Source organism: Desmodus rotundus, chromosome 10, assembly GCF_022682495.2.
Source record: "Desmodus rotundus isolate HL8 chromosome 10, HLdesRot8A.1, whole genome shotgun sequence".
In the NCBI taxonomy this organism is placed as follows: domain Eukaryota; kingdom Metazoa; phylum Chordata; class Mammalia; order Chiroptera; family Phyllostomidae; genus Desmodus; species Desmodus rotundus.
Genome location: NC_071396.1, coordinates 63,539,755 through 63,560,224, shown reverse-complemented (window position 1 = coordinate 63,560,224; position 20,470 = coordinate 63,539,755). Strand labels below are relative to the sequence as shown.

The 20,470-nt window shown below is 38.9% G+C and overlaps 1 protein-coding gene and 1 pseudogene across 2 annotated transcripts in view; both read left to right on the top strand.

The window, feature by feature from the left end:
* The window catches only part of GNAL (G protein subunit alpha L), a 181,536-nt gene that overhangs the window by 110,072 nt on the left and 50,994 nt on the right, over window positions 1-20,470 (top strand). For both annotated transcript variants that reach the window (XM_053912991.2, XM_024580153.4), the window contains exon 5: window positions 18,331-18,428. In XM_053912991.2, the coding sequence (XP_053768966.1) occupies window positions 18,331-18,428 (98 nt within the window). The remainder of the gene's footprint in view (window positions 1-18,330; window positions 18,429-20,470) is intronic.
* LOC112322568 (glutamine--fructose-6-phosphate aminotransferase [isomerizing] 1-like) lies at window positions 7,693-10,372 on the top strand (annotated as a pseudogene).

Here is a 20,470-nt window from a genome sequence, read left to right as displayed (position 1 = left end):
AACTGCTGATTTAAAACCTGCCTTTTAAACTTACTAGAAACATTTTTCACTTAGTATTCATTGTTTGGTATCCCATTACTCATTTACCAAACTGCCTACTGTAGACATTCAATTTTTTGCTATTATATATAAAACTGCATACATATGTAGCTTTCTGCAACTCTCTGACTTTCCTGTTAGGCTAAATTCCTAGTAGAACTGCTTAAAGAGACATCATCATTAAGGCTTTTGATTTATATTGTTATATCACTTTTTTGGACTGACCTAATTTTAATTCTTCTTTGCAGTCAGAAAAAAAAATATTTTCTTTACAGTATAAAAAGTTTCATCTCTTGAATTACTTGATTATTTAGTATCCTTCATAATTCTTTTGGACAGTGTTGTCAAAGACACAAGCTTTCTTTTGAGTTTACAAATGATGCTGTCAGAATCTGGTACATATTTCTTGTGAACAGGCTCACATGGAGAAAGGCAAAACCCAAAGTCCCAGTGTTTTGGACCAGCAGTGAACTAATGTCATTACATAGTGCTGGAGAGAGAGAAGAAAACTTAGTGAGTTAATCACACAGCACTAGTGTAAATGTTATAACCTAAATGAGTAAATTACATTTTCTATGAGAAACATACAGGGTGGGGCAAATGTATGTTTACAGTTATTCATATGGAAAATAATACAATAGTTAATAAATAATAACAAGAATAAAATGTCTTGCATTATTATTATTTGCTTTATTTCTATTTTTTTAAGATTTTATTTATTTATTTTTAGACAGAGGGGAAGGGAGGGAAGAGAGGGAGATAATCCTCAATGTGTGGTTGCCTGTCATGCTCCACTCCAGGGAACCTGGCCCACAACCCAGGTGTGTGCTCTGACTGGGAATCAAACTGGTGACCTTTTGGTTCGCAGACTGGCACTCAATCCACTGAGCCACACCAGCCAGGGCTTTTTGCTTTATTTTTAAAATTGAATCCAAATCCAATGTTTTGATTTTCCCCTTATGGATCAACAGCCTTAACAACAATCATAACAAATATGTGTGTGTATTCATCCTTATCTCCATATATTTATTTCAAATATAAATATATACATGATAGGTAGATGATAGGTAGGTGGATGGATGGATAAAATGACAAACAGCAGGTGTCCAACCAAACCCTTCAGTGAGGCTGATTATTTAAGGGTCCTGTGGGGTTAATGTGATCGGCTGCATGGAAGTGTAAATTAAGGTGATAACTGAACATGTATGTTGCTTATTATCCTTGGATTACCATTCATAATCAGGAAATAAAGGGCTCTTAATGGATATTCTGGGGAGGTGTCATGTAGAAACAGTCTTTGATGAGGGAAGGAGAGACATTAATCCTGGCAGAAGCCAAAGGAAAGAAAGAAGTCACTGCCTTGGTATAATGTACCTCAGGCCACAGACCCAGGTGGAATTACACTTTGCCAAATCACATGGACGTGGATTAAAATACTAAGGGCACAGTGCTGTAGGAACTTGCCAAGGTTGAGAGGTAGTGAAAAAAGCAGAGTACAACAAAGACTGGATCATACAGAACAACTAAAGTTGGGGGATTAGAAGGATGAAGAAGAGGAGAATGAGGAGAAGAAATAAAAATGTACAGTGAAATGATAATCAAAGAGTACATGTGGGGGCGGGGGCAATAGCAGAGGTGGAATTCAACGATATCATCCTGACCAGTGTGGCTCAGTTGGTTAAGCATCAGCCCACAAAGCAAGGGGTGACTAGTTCAATTCCTGGCCAGGTCACATGCCTGGGCTGTGGGTTTGGTCCCCTGTAGGGGCACATAGGAGAGGCAACTGATGGGTATTTCTCTCCCTCTCTTTCTCCTTCTCTTCTCCTCTCTCTAAAAATAAATCAATAAAATCTTTTAAAAATAATCCTCAGGGCACAGAGGGAGCTGCATAAATGACAGTAGTGACAGCACAAGTCATACCAGGGAAGAGCCAGGCAGACCAGACTGGCAAGAGGTGCAACCACACAGCCAGGCGAGGCTCTTATGTGGGAGGTGTTTGTCTCAGCTCCAGTCTACCAAAACGGGAAGCTCTTTTACATGTGCTAGTCAATACAGTATCAATAACATGAATTATTTATGACTTTCTGAAGATAATGGTGTTCTTGGATTCCAGAAAAGTTACTGTGCTGCAACTGTTCAAGGCCGGACAGGTTCACGGGATTCAGGCAGAGGGAAGAATATTCACAGAGCCGTTGGGATGCTTGACGTGCCTTTAGTCACGGGTGGGCAGTCCATACACGCTGCAAGCCATGTGTCCCCACGTGTCTCTGCATGTCAAACATGCCTTTAGACATCTGAATATAAAACCCACATGTAGACACAAACCAGTTTCTTATCTATTCAAAATTGCTAATAAATAATGTATACAAATTTTCAGCTCCATTAATGAGCATAAACTTTGGTGTGGAGGTGAACATGGGCAACAAAGTAGGTAGAAGGCAGTGTGACAAAAGAGGCCTTCCTAGAAAAGTTTATTCATCCACTCACTCATGAAACAAATGTGTATTGAGCTCTTAGTATGTGTCAAGGACTGTATTAAGTGCTTGATATACATCAGGGAACAAAACATGAAGATCTCTGCCCTCATGGGGCTTACAGTCTAGCAAGAAATACAGAGAATAGATAGAACATAATGAACAAATTAAGCACAAAGTATTTTTGGAAGTGCTAAGCATTGTAGAGACAAGACCAGCCAGGGCAGACTGAGGGGCCTGGGATGGAGGAGGAGAGGACTGCAGTTTTACAGAGGCTGGCTGGAGAGAATCTCATTGAGAAGAGGGGTTTAAGGAAAGCCTCGAAGTGAGCAAAGCAGGAGCAGACAGATAGTCCAGGCAGCTGGAAAAGCAGTGCTAAGGTGCTGCCTCAGGTGGGAGCATGCTGTGGGTTCGGGGAATAGCAGAAGGCCAGTGTAGCTGGAGCAGTGAACAGGAGGAGAATGATGCCATGATGCTAAGGAGGTCATGGGGAGACGGGCACCAAAGAAATAGGGTCTTGTAGTCATTATAGAGACTCTGAGTGAATAGGGCCCCATATGAGGTGTTGAGCACAGGAGAGCCCTCAGCTGTCCTACACTGTAGAAGTACCATCCTGGCTGCAGTTCCCAAAGTGCTGAAGGTTGGAAGGGGAAAGACAGGTTAGGAGGCTGTTGTAGTAATCTAGGTGGTGAGAGAACCATACAGGTGGTGAGGCAGTCAACTCTGGATACAGTTTGAAAGTGGAGTCATCCTGATGGATTAGATGTGTCCTGTTAGAGAAAGAGAAGCGTTAACATGGCTTCATGTCTTGGTCTGAGCAGCTGGAAAAGCAAAGTTGCCATCAGCAGAGATGTGAAAGCTGTAGAAAGGGCAGGTCTGGAGGGATCGAGAGTTCACCTCTGGCCATGTTGAGTTTAAGATGTCCATCACACATCCAAGAGAAGTGCTGGAACTGCCCTTCCCCACCATCTTTAAGTAGCAGGTTCTTTTGAAGAAGGTGCTCCATGGAGGAGAAGAAGAGATACTGCTCAGATAAGTGATCCCAGGCAGGTCCTTAGAACAATCATAGCAATAGTCATGTAATACGTAACCATTATACATAGGTTTTATATTTTCAAAGGTTTTTCAAATATGAACTTGGTTACTTCTTTCCCTGAAAGTTGGGGAACACTTTTCTTGTGCTCAGAAGAAAGTTGGGTTTGGCTAAAGACTACAAGAAAATATTTTTTCTTCCTGTAACCTGTCAGATGCCTTAATTTATTCCCTCTTGATAAATCATTTGCCAAGACAATGTCATTTCCCTGATATTTAGAGTCAAGTTAGCAAAAACCTGATAAAATAAAGATCACGCTTCTTATGGATTTCCCCCTAAAATCCTATTCCTGCCCACTGATTCTATTATTTGTCCCTAAAAGATTAATTGAGAGAGTAAAAACTGAAACCATTCTGTTTATGAGGTTTCTTGTGTCATGGATAGCTCCTGGAAATTGCTTCTCATTCTCATTGGAGTAAGTGAACTGTTCAAAGGACCTTTTCTATCCACCTCTTTGTTACTCGTGGATTCTATTTGCACCTCAGTGATATGGTTGAATTCCACCTCTGCTATTGCCCCCGCCCCCACATGTACTTTTTGATTATCATTTCACTGTACATTTTTATTTCTTCTCCTCACTCTCCTCTTCTTTCTCCATCCTTCTAATCCCCCAGCTTTGTTGTTCTGTATGATCCAGTCTTTGTCGTTCTCTGCTTTTTTCACTACCTCTCAACCTTGGCAAGTTCCTACAGCACTGTGACTTTAATCAGCAGCCTCCTATTGATTCTTCCCAAAATTCATCCCGTCTCCAGTTTCAACCCTGTACTGAATTCCAGTCCTCCATCTGTAACTCCCTCCCACACATGTCCCTGATCATCCCACCAGTCACCCAACTTACCTAAATTTAATTTGTCACTTCTTCCAAAACATCACTTTGTCCATTGTCTCATCACAGTGTCCTTTAGACTGGTCTCACTGCATTAGTGGCATATGTCTCTAACCCACATTCATGTTCCTAAAGCAAAGCTCTGGGATTCTCTTGATTAAACTTCCCATCCATTCACAGAATCTATCGAATCCAAAAATACCCATTGAATGTTTACCTGCTAGACATAATTCTGGATGCTGTGCATACAGCAGCAGACAGAAAAGACAAAGCTCCTCATGGAGCTTACATCCTACAGGAGCAAAGGAGGAAACTGAATCTCAGCAATCAGATTTCCCCAGATGGGATTTGAGCCCAGGCCCTCAAATACCAACATCCATGCTCAAACCATAAATATTGTTTTCTGACTCTGCTTAGATACCTTTATTATGTTTTATACTAAAGTTTTCCTAAGAAATATGCCATTGTCAGTATAGCAAACTCACTTCTAAAGACATTTGCTTTCATGTAACCTTATTCCCAAAAAGAGGGGCTCCTCTCTCCATTTTACCTCTCAGCACATAAAACAAAAAGGATTCAGAGTGACTAAGAAGACCAAGAATAATGCCTCAAAATGTTATGTAATTCAAGCTTGATGTTCCAAAGAGAATTTTTGTCAGATAACTTGATAGAGCCTTGTCTGGGAGCAAAGAATAAAGTCGTGATTCTTTGAGTCCCTAATGAAAACACCTAATTATTTTATTCCTGTTCCCACACAAATAAGTTTCTCTTATAAGTCTCTTTGGCATGCTCCAAGTGCACAGTTTTCTCAGAGAATTAGGATTTAACAGAGAGAATCTTAGGTATAAGAGTGGGAGTATTGTGAAAGGGAAAATCAAAAGCTAAAAAATTATTTTTTTTGAAAAATAATACTTGAGGAAAATTATGTTCCCATCACTGTAGGATAGATGTATTTAATTCTCTATTATGGGTCATGGATCTGATTACTACAACTTTATACTTATCACAGTTGTTTTGTGAGATTATAATTTAGAAATAAAAGATAGAATCTCTAGATAAATCTTATTGTATCTTTTAAAACAGTGTAAGAGCAACAAAACCCATGAAACTTTGCCAGGGTGGCAATGAAGGTCCCTTTGGCTTGATTCTTCTGTACTTTGGAACCACAGGGAATTCTGAGTCTGTCCTAGGCCTCATGGCGTCATGCTTTTGGGAGAGAAACAGAGAGAGGCTGGGACTATGTAGGTAACTATTTCTGTGCACAGCTACAAGCAAAGGAATGGAAAGCTACTAGAACTAATAAGTGAAATTAACCAGGTTACAACACACAAGATCAAATGCAAAAATAAATTATATTTCTATGTGCTAACAATGAAAAAATTCCAAAAATGAAATTTAAGAAACATGTACATTTAAAATAGAATCCAAAGAAACTTTAGAAACAAATTAACAAATGACTATACACTGAAAATTGCAAAATGTTATTGAGAGAATTTAAGTAAGACACAAAGAAACAGATATATCATGTTAATGGGTTGGAAAACTCATTTGTTAGGATGGAAATTCTCCCCAAAGTGACCTACAGATTCAATGCAATCTCAGTCAAAACACCAACAGGCTTTTTTAACAGAAATCTACAAGCTGATTGCAAAATGTATGTGGAAATTCAAACGATCTAGAACAGCCAAAATGAAGTTGAAAAAGAACAAAGCTGGAAGACTTAACCTTACTCATGGTAAGACTCACTACAAAGTTATAATAATCGAGACACTGTGACACGGGGATGAACACATAGTCTGTGGAGCAGAGCTGAGGGCCCAGGAGTAGACGCTTATGTGTATGGTCATTTTCAACAGTGGTATCAAGGTAATTCAATGGAGAAAAAATGGTCTTTTCAGTAAGTGTACTGAGAAAATTGAATAGCCTTATGGAAAAATGTGAAACAAAGTTTTCCTCACACCATCCCCCCAAATTAACTCAATGGATCTTAGACCTAAATGTAAGAACTATAAAACTTTTGGAAGATGCTGAAAGAACATACACAAAAAGCATAAATGGTAAAAGGAAAAAATGGTTAATTGAATATCAGCAAAAGTAAAAACTTTGCCCAACAAAAGATGCTTAAGAAAATTAAAATGCAAGTCACAGTTGGGAGAAAATATTTGAAAAACCTATAGTTGACAAAGGACTTGAATACAGACAGTTTTTTAAATCTCTTAGTCTTGCCCTGGCTGGTGTGGCTCAATTGTTTGGCGCATCATCACCGTAACCAGAAAATTGCAGGTCTGATTCCTTGTCAGGGCACATAACTGAGGTTGTGGATTCAATCCCTGGTCCGGCGAGGCAACCAATCGGTGTTTCTCTCTTGCATCAATTGCTCTCTCCCTTCTTCTCTTTCTAAAAGCAATGAAAAAATGTCCTCACATGAGGATAAAAATAATTGATTAATTAATTAATTTCTTGGTCTTATAAAAAATAAAACTCAACAGGAATATAAAGTACAGCACAGGGAATATAGGCAGTAATATTGTAACTATGTATGATGCCAGGTGTGTACTAGACTTACTCAGAGGATTACTGTGTAAAGTATATAAATATCTAGCCACTATGCTATACATCTGAAGCTAATATAAAATAATATTGAATGTCATTTGTAATTTTAAAATTAAAAATATTAATTAAACTCAATAATAAGAAGACATACAACCCATTTTTAATGGGCAAAGTATTTGACAAGACACTTCAAAAGAAGATATGCAAGTAGCCAACAACTACATGAGATGTCCACCCTCATCAGGGCAATGCGATGTCCACTATACACCCACTAGACTAATTAAAATTAAGAACACTGACAAAACCAAGTATTGGTGAGGATGTGGAAAAATTAGAACCCTTAGACATTGCCCTTGACAATGTAAACTTAGAATAGCCACTTTGGAAAACAGTATAGCAGTATTTTAAAGTTAAATATTCACCTACCATTTAGCCCAGCAATTCCACTCCTGGGAAGAGAAATGAAAATAAAAGTCCATACAAAGACTGGTATACATATATTCCTAGCAGCACTATTCATAATAGTCAAAAACTAGAAATAACCCAAATGTCCATCAACTGGTGAATGAATAAACAAATTGTTATATCTGTACGATAGAATAGAACTGCACAATTTTTTACAAGAGGAACAAACTGTACCCCAGTCCCTCAGATAGCCCCACGGGTTCAAGTGTGCACCTGACCTGGCCAGCCACTCACCACTTGCCTTGTGGATCATGCCCTTTGCATCATGTGCAATAGATTTGCTGACTTAAACTACCATGTCCCCCGCACAAGAGGAGAAATCTTGGAGGCCCTAATCAGAGGCCTTCAGAGACTGGAATACAAAGAATATGATTCTGTATGGGAGCTGATGGAGGCAATGAAAAAGACTGGGAAGTTAGTGCCTGCAAAATCCAGCTCATTAAGAAGAAAGGCAAAGTAAAAGCACTGGATGAAGAAGTTCACAAACAACAGGGTATATGAATTTGGATATAAAATTTGATGTACACCTTGGAATAGCTCATACCCGTTGGGCAACACATGGCAAACCCAGTCCTAATCAATGGCCACCCTCAGTGCTCTGATAAAAATAATGAACTTACTGTTATTCACAATGGAATTATCACTAACCACAAAAACTCAGAAAAGTTTTTGGAAAGCAAAGGCTATGACTTTGAAGCTGAAACAGACACAAGGACAATTGTCAAACTTGTTGAATACATGTATGATAATAAGGAAAGTCAAGACAGCAGTTTTACCACCTTGATGGAAAGAGTTATCCAACAATTGGGAGATACTTTTGCACTTGTATTTAATAAAAGTGTTCATTTTCCTGGCCAAGCAGTTGATATAAGATGAGATAGCACTCTATTGATTGTTGTACGAAGTGAACATAAACTCTCTGTTCATCAAATTCCAATATACAACAGAACAAGCAAAAATAAGAAAGAAACTTCAGTCTTGTTACTGAACAAAAGTTTTTTAAATGGAGGTTCAGTGGCCTGTTACTACAAAAAGCCACACTGGTGAGGCAGGTGCTAGTGCAAAAGGAAAAGAGGTTTATTCAGGTGCCACACAACCTGGGAGAATGCTGGACTCCCATCTCAAACACCATCTCAATCTCCCTGCTCAAACCGAAGGTTCTTACAAGTATAGGGAAGGGAGGACTTTTTTCCTAATCCAATTATCTTTCTAGCTTTTGGCTCCAGGCTCTATCCATTCAGCCTTCTAGTTTTCTGTGTGCTCAAGGCCCTATCTATTCATTTTTCTAGCTTTCAGAGCCTCGGACCCTATCCATTCATACTTCTGGCTTTTCCAGGTGGGCTTGGGCCCTATCCATTCATATTTCTGGCTTTCAGTGTGTTCAGGTAAGAACCGCTCCCTGCCGCCGTCTTGGACAATGTGCAGAGATTCCCCTAGTGCTCCAACCAACAGCACAACTTGCTTTTTCCCTGTTGAAGAAAAAGCATTGGGGGTATTACTTTGCTTCTGATGCAAGTGCTGTCATGGAACACATCAATCATGTCATCTTTCTTGAAGATGATTATGTAGCTGAAGTGGTAGATGGCTATCTTTCCATCCATTGAATTAACTAATGTCCTGGGGAATCACCGTAGGAGAGCTCTGCAAACCCTCCAAATGGAACTCCAGCATATTATGAAGGACAACTTCAATTCATTTATGCAGAAGGAAATTTTTGAGCAGCCAGAGTCAATTGTGAACACAATGAGAAGAAGCGTCAGCTTTGATGACTCTACTGTGAATTTGGGTCATTTGAAGGATCACATTAAGGAGATCAAGAGCTGCTGGCTTTTGATTCCTTTTTATTTTTAGATAGAGGGGAAGTGAGAGAGAAAGAGAGGGAGAGAAACATCCATGTGTAAGAGAAACATCCATCAGCTGCCTCTCACACACCCCCTACTGGGGATCTGGACTGCAGCCCAGGTATGTCCTCTGGCAGGGAATCAAACCCCTGACCTTTCAGTTCACAGACCGGCACTCAGTCCACTGAGCCACGCCAGCCAGGGCCAGGCTTCTGATTTTTATTGCTTGTGGGACAACTATCATGCCGGTGTAGCAACATGGCCAGTTCTCAAAATGCTGACTGAGTAGCCTGTTATGGTAGTTTCTATGCAGTGATTTCCTGGATAGAAACATGCCAGTTTTTCAATATGATTTTTGCTTTTTCATTAGTCAACCAAATGAGACAGAATATACCTTGATGGGTCTTTGGTACTGTAAGAAGAGAGGAGCTGTAACTGTGGGGGCCACAAACACCATGGGCAGTTCACATTAGTCCTGAGCCTGAGATTGGCATGGCCCGAACAAAGGCTTACACCAGCCAGTTTGTATCCCTTGTGATGTTTGCCCTTATGATGTGTGATGGTGAGATCTCCATGCAGGAGAGATGTCAAGAGAGCATGCTTGGATTGAAGCAGCTGCCCAATTTGATTCAGGAAGCACTCAGCATGGATGATGAAATTCAGAAACTGGCAACAGAACTTTATCACCAAGAAGTCAGTCTTGATAATGGGATGTAGCTATCATTATGCTATTTGTCTTGAAGGGACACTAAAAATCAAAGAAATCACACGCACTCTGAAGGCATTCTCGCTGGTGAATTGGAATGGCTTTGGTGGATAAGCTGATGCTTGTCATCATGATCATCATGTGAGACCACACTTAAGCCAAGTGCCAGAATGCTCTTCCTCAGGTGGCTGATAGGCAGGGACACCCAGTGGCGATTTGTGATAGGAAGATACCATAAAGAACACAAAAGGATCAGGTGCCCCACTCAGTGGGCTGCTTGCAGGGCATTCTTAGCATGATGCCCTTATGGTTGATGGCTTATAGGCTATGATGCTGATTTCCCCCAACCTTGCCAAATCTTTAACTGTAGAATAAGGAGCATCTGAAAGTCTGGGTGATTAAGCAACACAAAACACCTTTTGTATTTGAAATCTTGATTTAAAATATCACTCCTTTAACTCTTTTTTTTAAGTAAATCCTTCTTTTTATATCACTTATAATTTTTCCACTCAATTTGTGATTTATGTGAAATTACCTCATATTTTTCCAGTAATTTGAGGGGGTTGAAAAATGGAATCTATATTCAAATCAGAAACAGATTTAGCTCTCGTTTTCTTTAAAGGGTGTTAGGGGTTGGATTTCTGTGCCCTCCACTTCAGTCTGAGAGGACCGTGTATTTTAAAAGTAAGTGGCATTTGTTTTACCATGCTTCTATTCATTCAGACCAATGAAAGAGTAGTGCATTTATTGGAAGATCTAAAGCCAGTAGCAATGTACTTGGCCACTTAATTAAGGTTTTGCTAAGTTATATATAAAGAGAAGATGCTATGATTTACTTTAAAATTTGTGTACTTTAAAACTGAAGCTTTTCTTGATGGGATTTCTAAGGCAGGTTGACCTTAGTTTCTCAAACTTGTTGCTTGTTGTCTGTAGGTCAAGGTAGTTTAGGAAGCTAAATAGTATAATAGTGCATTGGTTTTTTTCAGGCCTTAACAGAAAATATTTGTACAATTTCATAGCAACACTTTAAATTCAAGCTGCTTTGGACAACTGACAGTATGATTTTAAATTTGAAGTTGGAATATCCACATATACATTGAATATCCAGCTATGTTTTTTCATCTCCTAAAAGTGGTTTTTATTTCCTTGTATCTGTAGTATTTTTAATCACTGCTGAATGACATATTTTATCTTTTTCTTTGAAATTACCATATACAGTTACCATCAAATGCCTCAAATTAAATCAATATTGATATATTCAGAATTCTCTTCAACTTTGTCCCAAAAAAGAATTTCCTATAGTTAATTTTAACTTCCCCTTCACTGCCTTGTATAAAACTAGTACCTTCATGCCAGTTTGGAAAATTTGCAAGTCTTTTGACTAATCATTTGACTCTATTGGTGGGCAAGGCTAGGAAAAGCTATATGCTTTGCAGTGAAATTAATGAAGGAATGCATCAAATTTAGTACACGCATACCTGGGAGATATTGTAGGTTTGGTTCCAGCCCATCAGAGTAAATCAAGTATTGCAATAAAACAAGTCATAATCCTTTTGCTGGTGGAGTGTCTCACCTTCAATTTGTAAAAAACTGCAACCTCTGTGAAGCACTATAAAATGAAGTGAAATTTTAAAAAGGAACAAACTTCTAATATACGTTACAAAATAAATAAATCTCGAAAAATCACGCAAAGTGAAAAAAGCCAGACAGAAAAGACTGGATGATTTTATTTATATGACATTTGTAAAAAAAGACAAAACTATGGAGACAGAAGTAAATTAACAGTGGCTAGGACTAGGAGTGGGAGCAGAGCTTGGCTCCGAAGGAGGTGAGGAGGTAATGGAGGTGCTCTAAAACTTGGTTGTGTTGATGGTGGCATGACTGTGTAAATGGGTAAATTCTATAGTATGTAAAATATACCCCATAAAGCTGTTTCTTTGTTTAAGATTTTTATATTTATTTTTAGAGAGAGGGGGAGGGAGAGAGAAAGAGAGGGAGAGAAACACCTGTTGTGTGAGAGAAACATCCATCAGTTGCCTCTTGCATGTGCCCCAGCTGGGGGATCTATCCCGCAACCCAGCCATGTGCCATGACCTGGAATTGAACCTGAGCCATGCTGGTCAGGGCTCATAAAGCTGTTTTAACTGATCCTAAGATAGTTAATCTAGGCTGTCCTAAGGAAAAAAAACAGAGGAGGATTGTGTTCATTATAAATTTGCATTTGTCCCCACTGGTCTCCCCAGCACAAGCAACTGCCATGGACCAGATAATGAGGAAGCTAGCTGGCCTCAAAGCGTGCTTCTGAATCCGGGTTTGTCCACTTCCTAGTCAAGGAAGCTTAAGCAGATAGAAACTATCTTTAATCATTCTCATTTTGTAAAATGGGATTTGTCTGAGACATAAACGAGAGCATGTACCTAACACCCTTAGAAGAATGCCTGGAACATGGTGGGCACTGGGTAAATGCTAGGTGTGACCTTATTTTCTATAACTTACTTGTTGAAATTGCTGTCATGCTTCATGTTAGGAAAGATGTGGGCATGAGGACTGCTACTGGTTTTGAATTAGTTTGTTTGGGGTTTCTTTTTAGCACGGTTCTGAAAGCTGCTCCTAAATAAAATTGTAGACATACTATATTAAATTAGATTTGAGGATGGACAGCAATTATAAATAACATAATCAGAGTGTTCCTAGGCATGACAGATCCCACACAGACTTTTAACTTGATATCCACCTGATATCTGAAAAAGAAAAATAACAGAAATCTATTAGATCATTCTGTTATCCAAGAGGTAAAATGGAGTAGGTGTATTTTAAATGAATCAGGCCTAAACTTGAGCTTTAGGAAATTCAGTTAAATGGCTACTGACTTGAAACTGCCTATTTTTAAAGTCCATTTGATTATATTAGTGGATATTCTTCACTGTGTTCCAATGAAAAGTTAGGTTCAACATTTATTTATGCTTCAGTTTGTCCTAGAAAAGATTTGGTGCTGCTGACAAAGTTATGAAACAAGTTAATAAAATACCTTTATTCAGAAAAGAACAATTTCAGAGAATACAAGGGAATGGAGCTAGGAACAGGAGAGTAAGTTACATGGAAATAGAAGTGAAGTTAGTACCCAGAGCATAATGCAAAACCCTATACCCATGCCAGGAATGACCCTGACACATGATTTCTCCACTCAGTGATGTAAATAGGCACAGTAGAAAAGTCACAGGGACCATTAAAAATTAATAATAAAATTTAGAAAGCAGTGGCTTGAGAGATGCAAAAAAGTATTTCTGACGCTAGAATCAGAAAAATATCCACAAGTCATCCTAGAAAGAATATTGTGCCATGAGCCTACAGAATAGCATTTTCATACTCGGTGCAGTAACAATTTCCACCAGCCTCAGCACAAGGCACTGAGTGAGAGCAGTTCTGCTAAGCCCTGTGTGTGTCTGGAGCTTTCACTCCAAACCACTGGACAACATCCATTTCAAGAGATAAGAAACATGTTTTTAATTCTTATTTCAAAAATAAAAAATATACTTCAAGTGTCAGTGTAAGCAAAAAGTTACTTTATTGTATGATATTAGTAGAGATATCATGCAAGAATTTTTATTCTGCTGTGTCTTATCATACATTTATTGGTATTTTAGAACATTTATGAAGAATTTAAAAGCAAAAGAAGAAAATTTGCAGGTTTCTCACCTGCAGGAGATATAGACAGCAGGTTTCTTTTTAATTTTTCTTACTTAAAAATTCAAATTATGCTATAAAATTTAAATCCTTGCTTTTTAAAAAGTAGGTTTAAATTTGATACCATCATACTTTCTATAACACAATTCAAACTCTTTTGAATAAAAGTAACACAAATGTTCATGCATTTTATTTGATAAATATATGAATAACCCAAGATGAGTCTCATATTCAGTAATACAGAAAAAATTAAGTAATGTCACTTAGTAATTTCCTTTTATGCTCTCAATTTCTACATACTCTCAGATGTCAAAAATAGATTCCATTTCACTGTGAATCACTTTTTTTTCAGACATATGCACATACAACACAAATTATTTTTATTTGGTATTATTCATCTTAGTTACTAATTGAGGCATGCTAAAATTATTACTCATATTTATTTCCCAGTTGTTGTGGCAAATGTATGAGAATTCTAGCCTGGCTCTGGACAAGTTTTTAATTATAGTTGAAAAGCTGCACTGCCTTAATGAGTTTACAGAATTATCTCTTTGCTTATTTATGTATTTTTAGTTGAGGTAGAGGCATGGTGGCTATGATTTTTAAAAACCTGTATTTTTTCAAAATGTTGAAATAAAACGATGCTGTCTAGGAGATTTGATACCAAATAATAAAAGTGGGAAAAAGGGCATGAGATACAGATAAAAGAAAATTGTCTGAGTGTTGATAAATAAGGAAGCTGAGAAATGAGTGCCTGTGGAGTCATTCTCTCTATTTTTGTAAGTTTTTTCTGATAAAATATAGAAGAAGGAACAGTAGCAGTTTTAAACTCCATTAAAAAGCAGACATTCAGAATCCTGGGGACCCAACTATCTTCTAGTTCAACATCTTTGTTTACCAATGTGAAAGTTAAAGACAGATTGTTGTTGCTTCAGTGTTTCCTTGGTGTTGTCCAAAGCATCTGTTTTAAAATCACAGTGCCCAGCCCTGACCCCTGTGGCCCAGCCAGTTGGGCATCAACCTGCAGAGGTCACTGGTTCAGTTCCCTGTCAGGGCACATGCCTGGGTTTGTGGGTTCCACTGACTGGGGCATGTGTGAGAGGCAACCAATCGATCAATGTTTCTCACATCATAAAATCTTTTAAAAAATAAAATAAAATCGCACTGCCCACAATTCCTGCCTTACTACTTCTATCAACCTGCACCCCAGAAACCATGTGTCTTGAATTTTGGCCAAGCACTCATCTGTAATTCTGTCTCAAAGGCTTTAGCTCACACTGTTAAAGAAAAAAATAATCCTGACACTAAAGGCAGTCATGAACTTTACTCAAGGGACCATCACACTGGAGTTTTGCAGTAGGGGAGAAAAATGGGACTCAGTTCCAAATACCACCATGACTTGGGGGTTATCACTCTCTGCCAGGACCACCTCAAGAGTAGCGGAATGGAATATTCTCTTGTGATGCAGTGCATGAGTGTGTCTTCACATGGCTCTTAGGAGGAAATATTTTTTCAGGAAGCCTACAGATTCCACTAGACTGTTGAGGTAGCAGTGGGAGATTCCAAAAGGAAACCAAATTTAGGGTGACAATAAAAACTGAGGGGTTCAAAAAACTGAGGGGTTCAGCTTCTCTCCTTCATGTGGACATTGTCCATTCATTGTTAACTGTGGACAGTTTGAATTTGTTGATAATGGTCACGGACAGACTAACAGACAACACAGAGACACATGGCATAAGTTTAAAGGCTGTTCCTAATTCTGGGAAGTCAGAATTAGACATACTAGAACGTAATAAAGCTTAAACTTGGGGCTCCTCACTCCTACTCCCCCTTCCAAGGTGTTACACCTAATTCATATTCTTAATTTTATTTTTCTTTTTACAAAGAGTGCCCCAAATTGTATAATCATCAGGCCCTACAATACTTGGATACACCCTTGTATGGAATTGTAAATCTCTAAGAAAAATAGCAACTCTTAATTTTTTTTCCTCCAAAGACTCTATTCTGACTCTTAGGAATCATGACAGCTGTGAAGAACATGAAGACCTCAGCTGCTGGACACACTAACAAGGTGGTGGCTGATGGACCAGGTGGTCCCACGTTCATGTGCGGATAAGCTGGGAGGAACAACTGGGGAGTGAGACAGACCATGTAACCCAGGGTTCCAGCACCAGGAAACTAAAGCCTCAAAACCTCTGGTGGTAAAAACCTGTAGGAGTTGCAGCAGTGGGAGAAGCTACCAGCCTCACAGGCGAGTTTATTGGAAAGACCCATGGGGTCCTAGAACATACACAAACCCATACATCCAGAAACCAGCAACGAAAGGGCCCAATTTGCTTGTGGGTAGTGGGGGAAGTGATTGAAAGCGGGCTGAGAACAAAGCAAGTGGTATTATTCCCTCTCGGACCCCTCCCCCACATACAGTACCACAATGCAGCAAGGTGGGTTCCCCTGCCCTGGCAAATATCTAAGGCTCCACCCCTTACAATGTCACAGGTGCACCAAGACAAAGAAATGTGGCCCAAATGAAAGAACAGATCAAACCTCCAGAAAAAGAACTAAGTGGCGAGGAGATAGCCATCCTATCAGATGCAGAGTGTAAAATCAGGATGCTCACAGAAATGATTGAGTATGGTCACAAAATAGAGGAAAAAGTGAAGGCTATGCAACGTGAAATAAAGAAAGATATGCAGGGAACCAACAGTGAAGGGAAGGAAACTAGGACTCAAATCAATGGTTTGGAGCAAAAGGAAGAAATAAACATTCAACCAGAACAGAATGAAGAAACAAGAATTTAAAAAAATGAGGAGAGGCTTAGGAATCTCTGGGAAAACTTTAAACCTTCCAACATCCGAATCATAGGGGTGCCAGAAGGAGGAGAGGAAGAGCAAGAAATTGAACACTTATTTGAAAAAACAAATGAAAGAAAAATTCCCCAATCTGATAAAGGAAATAGACTTCCAGGAAGTCCAGGAAATTCAGAGAGTCCCAAAGAAATTGGACCTAAGGAGGAACACACCAAGGCACGTAATAATTACATTACCCAAGCTTAAAGATAAGGAGAGAATCTTAAAAGCAGCAAGAGAAAAGGAGAGTGTTACCTACAAAGGAGTTCCCATTAGTCTATCAGCTGATTTCTCAAAAGAACCCTTGCTGGCAAGAAGGAGCTGGAAAGAAGTATTCAAAGTCATGAAAGGCAAGGACCTTCATCCAAGATTATTATATCAGCAAAGCTATCATTTAGAATGGAAGGGCAGATCAAGTGCTTCCCAGATAAGGTCAAGTTAAAGGAGTCACCATAATCAAGCCCTTATTATATGAAATGTTAAAGGGACTTATCAAAGAAAAAGAAGAGAAGAAAATAAAAAATATGAACAGTAAAATGACAACAAACTCACAACTAGCAACAAATGAACCTAAAAAAAAACCTAAACAAACAACTAGAACAGGAACAGAGTCACAGAAATGGAGATCACATGGAGGGTTATCAGCGGGGCAGGAGAGGAGGGAGAATGGGGGAAAAGGTACAGGGAATTAGAAGCATAAGTGGTAGATACAAAATAGACAGGGGGAGGTTAAGAATAGTATAGAAAATGGAGAAGCCAAAGAACTTCTATGTATGACCCATAGACGTGAACTAAAGGGGGAGTGGGCAATGCTGGTGGGAGGGGGTTGCAGGGTGGAGGCTGATAAAGGGGGAAAAATGGTACAACTGTAATAACAAAATCAATAAAATATACAAAAAAAAAAAAAAAAGACCTCAGCTGCTTTCTGCCCAGGTAGCCCCAGACACTTGTGTGCAAAGATGGGTGCTTCTGGGGTTGCCATGAGGGACAAATGACTGATGTGGAAAGAGTTGTAAATATTGTAACAAAGTGTTTTATGAAAATGTAACTAATCTATAGGAATTTGCTTCCATAACAGTTTGGGTAATTTTGGCAATATGAATTCCTAAAGCCACCTTTTACTTTTCAATAAGGAAAGTTTTTGCTTCAGGTATACTCCTTATTATAATGAATGAAATTAAGCACTGTGCTCACGCAGATTTGAGCGAACCAACGATCACAGTTCATACTTAACTCATAGTTTTCTTTTTCTTTAATGCCAAAAAATAGTAAATTACTATCCTTAAAGGGCGTGATTTTGAAGGTCTCATTCTTAAGTGCCTAATGCTTCTGGGCCACATTTAACCTACCTGCTCAACTATGTCTATTCATAATCATGGCTCACATAGAAAATTTAAAGCAGCTAAAACAGAACTTACCATTAAAATAGGCATTTTTTTTCATTGCTGAAGTGGCAGTTCCACTAGTTAAAATTATTGAATACTAAAAACTTTAAAATTGTTATTTAGTTGTATTTCTGGTTAATGAATGGCATTAACTTGTGTCGTGCAGTTTCATTTTGGGAAACTTTCTGGAACAATAAAGATGTTTGACAAGTTAAGTTGCATGATGATAACACATATGTATCCATTTTCCATTACACAGAATGCAACATCTGCATTTTACCATGTATAAAGTAGACTTCCACAAAGAAAATAATTCATGTGCTACCTGTAAACTTTGGAGGGCAGTTTATTTTTATTTTCAACTTTCTGAAGGATATAACACCTGCATTCTCTTATTTATAACATTTTCAAATTTTAGGAATTCTTTGACCATGTGAAGAAACTTTGGGATGATGAAGGTGTGAAGGCATGCTTTGAGAGGTCAAATGAATACCAGCTGATCGACTGCGCACAATAGTAAGTCTGCTCTGGGCCAGGCCCAGGCCTCTTTGAAGATAAGACTGAATGATTGCATGCACGCTGGTGCTGCGCTCCCAGGGTTACTGACATCTCTTGAATGCAAGGAACAAATAATTACCATCTCACTACAGAAATCAACTTTTAAAATGAGGCATGTTTAGTAGATGGAATATTGGAAATCCAATAGGAATCAGTGTTTCAGGGAAGAATCAGAAGCATGTTGTATTCATTTTATCCTGATCATTGTTTTCAGTTCTATTCCTTTTTGCTTATACAGCGTCACAGGCATATCTGTAAATTATAATGTAATTAGATGTTCATTATTCTATTTTAATTTTGTAGCAGGGACCCCTAATTATAATAATATCAAAAACTGCAATCAAGTCCAAGCTCTTACATAAAGTAATAAGTGATACACAGAAGTAAATTAGGACCTTGAAAGTAGATGGTACTTAATATAATAAGTAAATATTTTATGAAAAATGTAATGAAGAGAAATAAGAAACAAGGAAAAGGCCTTGGTGCTGAAGCTGGCTGATTGTTCATTGATATTTTAGATTCATTCTCTGTTAGAGAATAATTGTCCCCCAGAAAAATGTTAATCAAGAAGTTCTACAAATATTTGCTGTTCTGATAAAAATTATTTAACTAGTTTTATATGACTCTTTGGGCAGCAATTAATCAGCACTTTTACATTTTTAGTCTATAAATTCTAAAAATTCATACACGTAGAAAAGATTCCATAAGCATAAAACCTGGGAATTCACAATAGTTGGAACCAACTAATGGAGCTATACTGTAAATACCAATTTCAAGGAGAAAGCAGTTGTGTGGCCATCCCCAGCCCTTTCTCATCCATAGACCATCAGACACCATCACCTTGTGACTGGCACTGAGAGGGGCCAATGGTAAGGGCCCAAGGAGGAGGCACTGGGTGTGTCCCAGGCATGACAGGAAGCCACTGTGGAAGCAGATAGGTGATGGAGGAGTGGCCATAAACTGGTGAACAAGGTTGCTGCTGCCTGACCCTCCCAAGTGTTGAAGGCCATGCCAACAAGGAACTTAGATTTTCTTCCAAATGCAATGAATGCCCATCGGCTCCATGAATGAGGTTGTCAGAGTCACTCTGACTACTGTATGGAGAATTAACAGAAGGCAGAGACCCTGGTGGGGTGCCTTGGGTCAGGTAGATTGGATACGTGAGGGCAGCGGAGGAAAGGGGGGATTAAGGATTACAATGCAGTGGATCATGGAGCCATTTGTTAATATGGAGAAACTGGGAGACATTGTTTATGGGAGAACAGAGGAAGATACCAGGCTCCCATTTGGAGAAGTTAAGTTTGAGATGCCAAAGGGATGTCTAAGGGAGAGTTCAAGCAGACAACTGGTTGGAGCCTGGGGCTCACAGTGAGACAGGTGATACAGGTGTGGAAATTATCAGCCCTCTGATGGTATACAAAGCCTTGGAAATGATTGAACACACTGGAGCAATTTCAGAGAGATGAGGGTCCTGGACCTAGGAAGTTCAGTCCTCAGAAGTTGGTTTTAGGAGTAAGGGCCTCAAATCACACATAAGAAGTGGGTGGAGAGAGGGAATTCTCCAGAGGAGGGAAGAGGGTATCTGGGATGAGATGGGGGAGGGCTGGTGTTGTTAGTAAGATTTATTTAACCTCCTTCTTATCACAACCAAGAACTGGCTACACCCCCACACCTCAATCCTCACCCCCAGTCTGGGAGCATTAGATGAGCAGCAGCTATATCCTCAGCTCCAAAGAGCGTAGTAAAACATAGGGATGCAGCACAGACCTGCTCCATACTCCCCAAAGTGACCACCAAAAGTTTTAATGAGCTTCCACTGCATATGCTAAATAAAATATTTGCTAACTAAAATTTTTCTTAACCAGAAAGGTATTTAAAATTTCTCATTTCCTGCCATGCTTAACAGTTCCTTGAACACTTGCCTTTTTATACTGGCCATGCCCTTAAGTTTAGATTTGTGAAGATATTGCTGTGGTTACTCTTATGTCATTTGTAGGTAC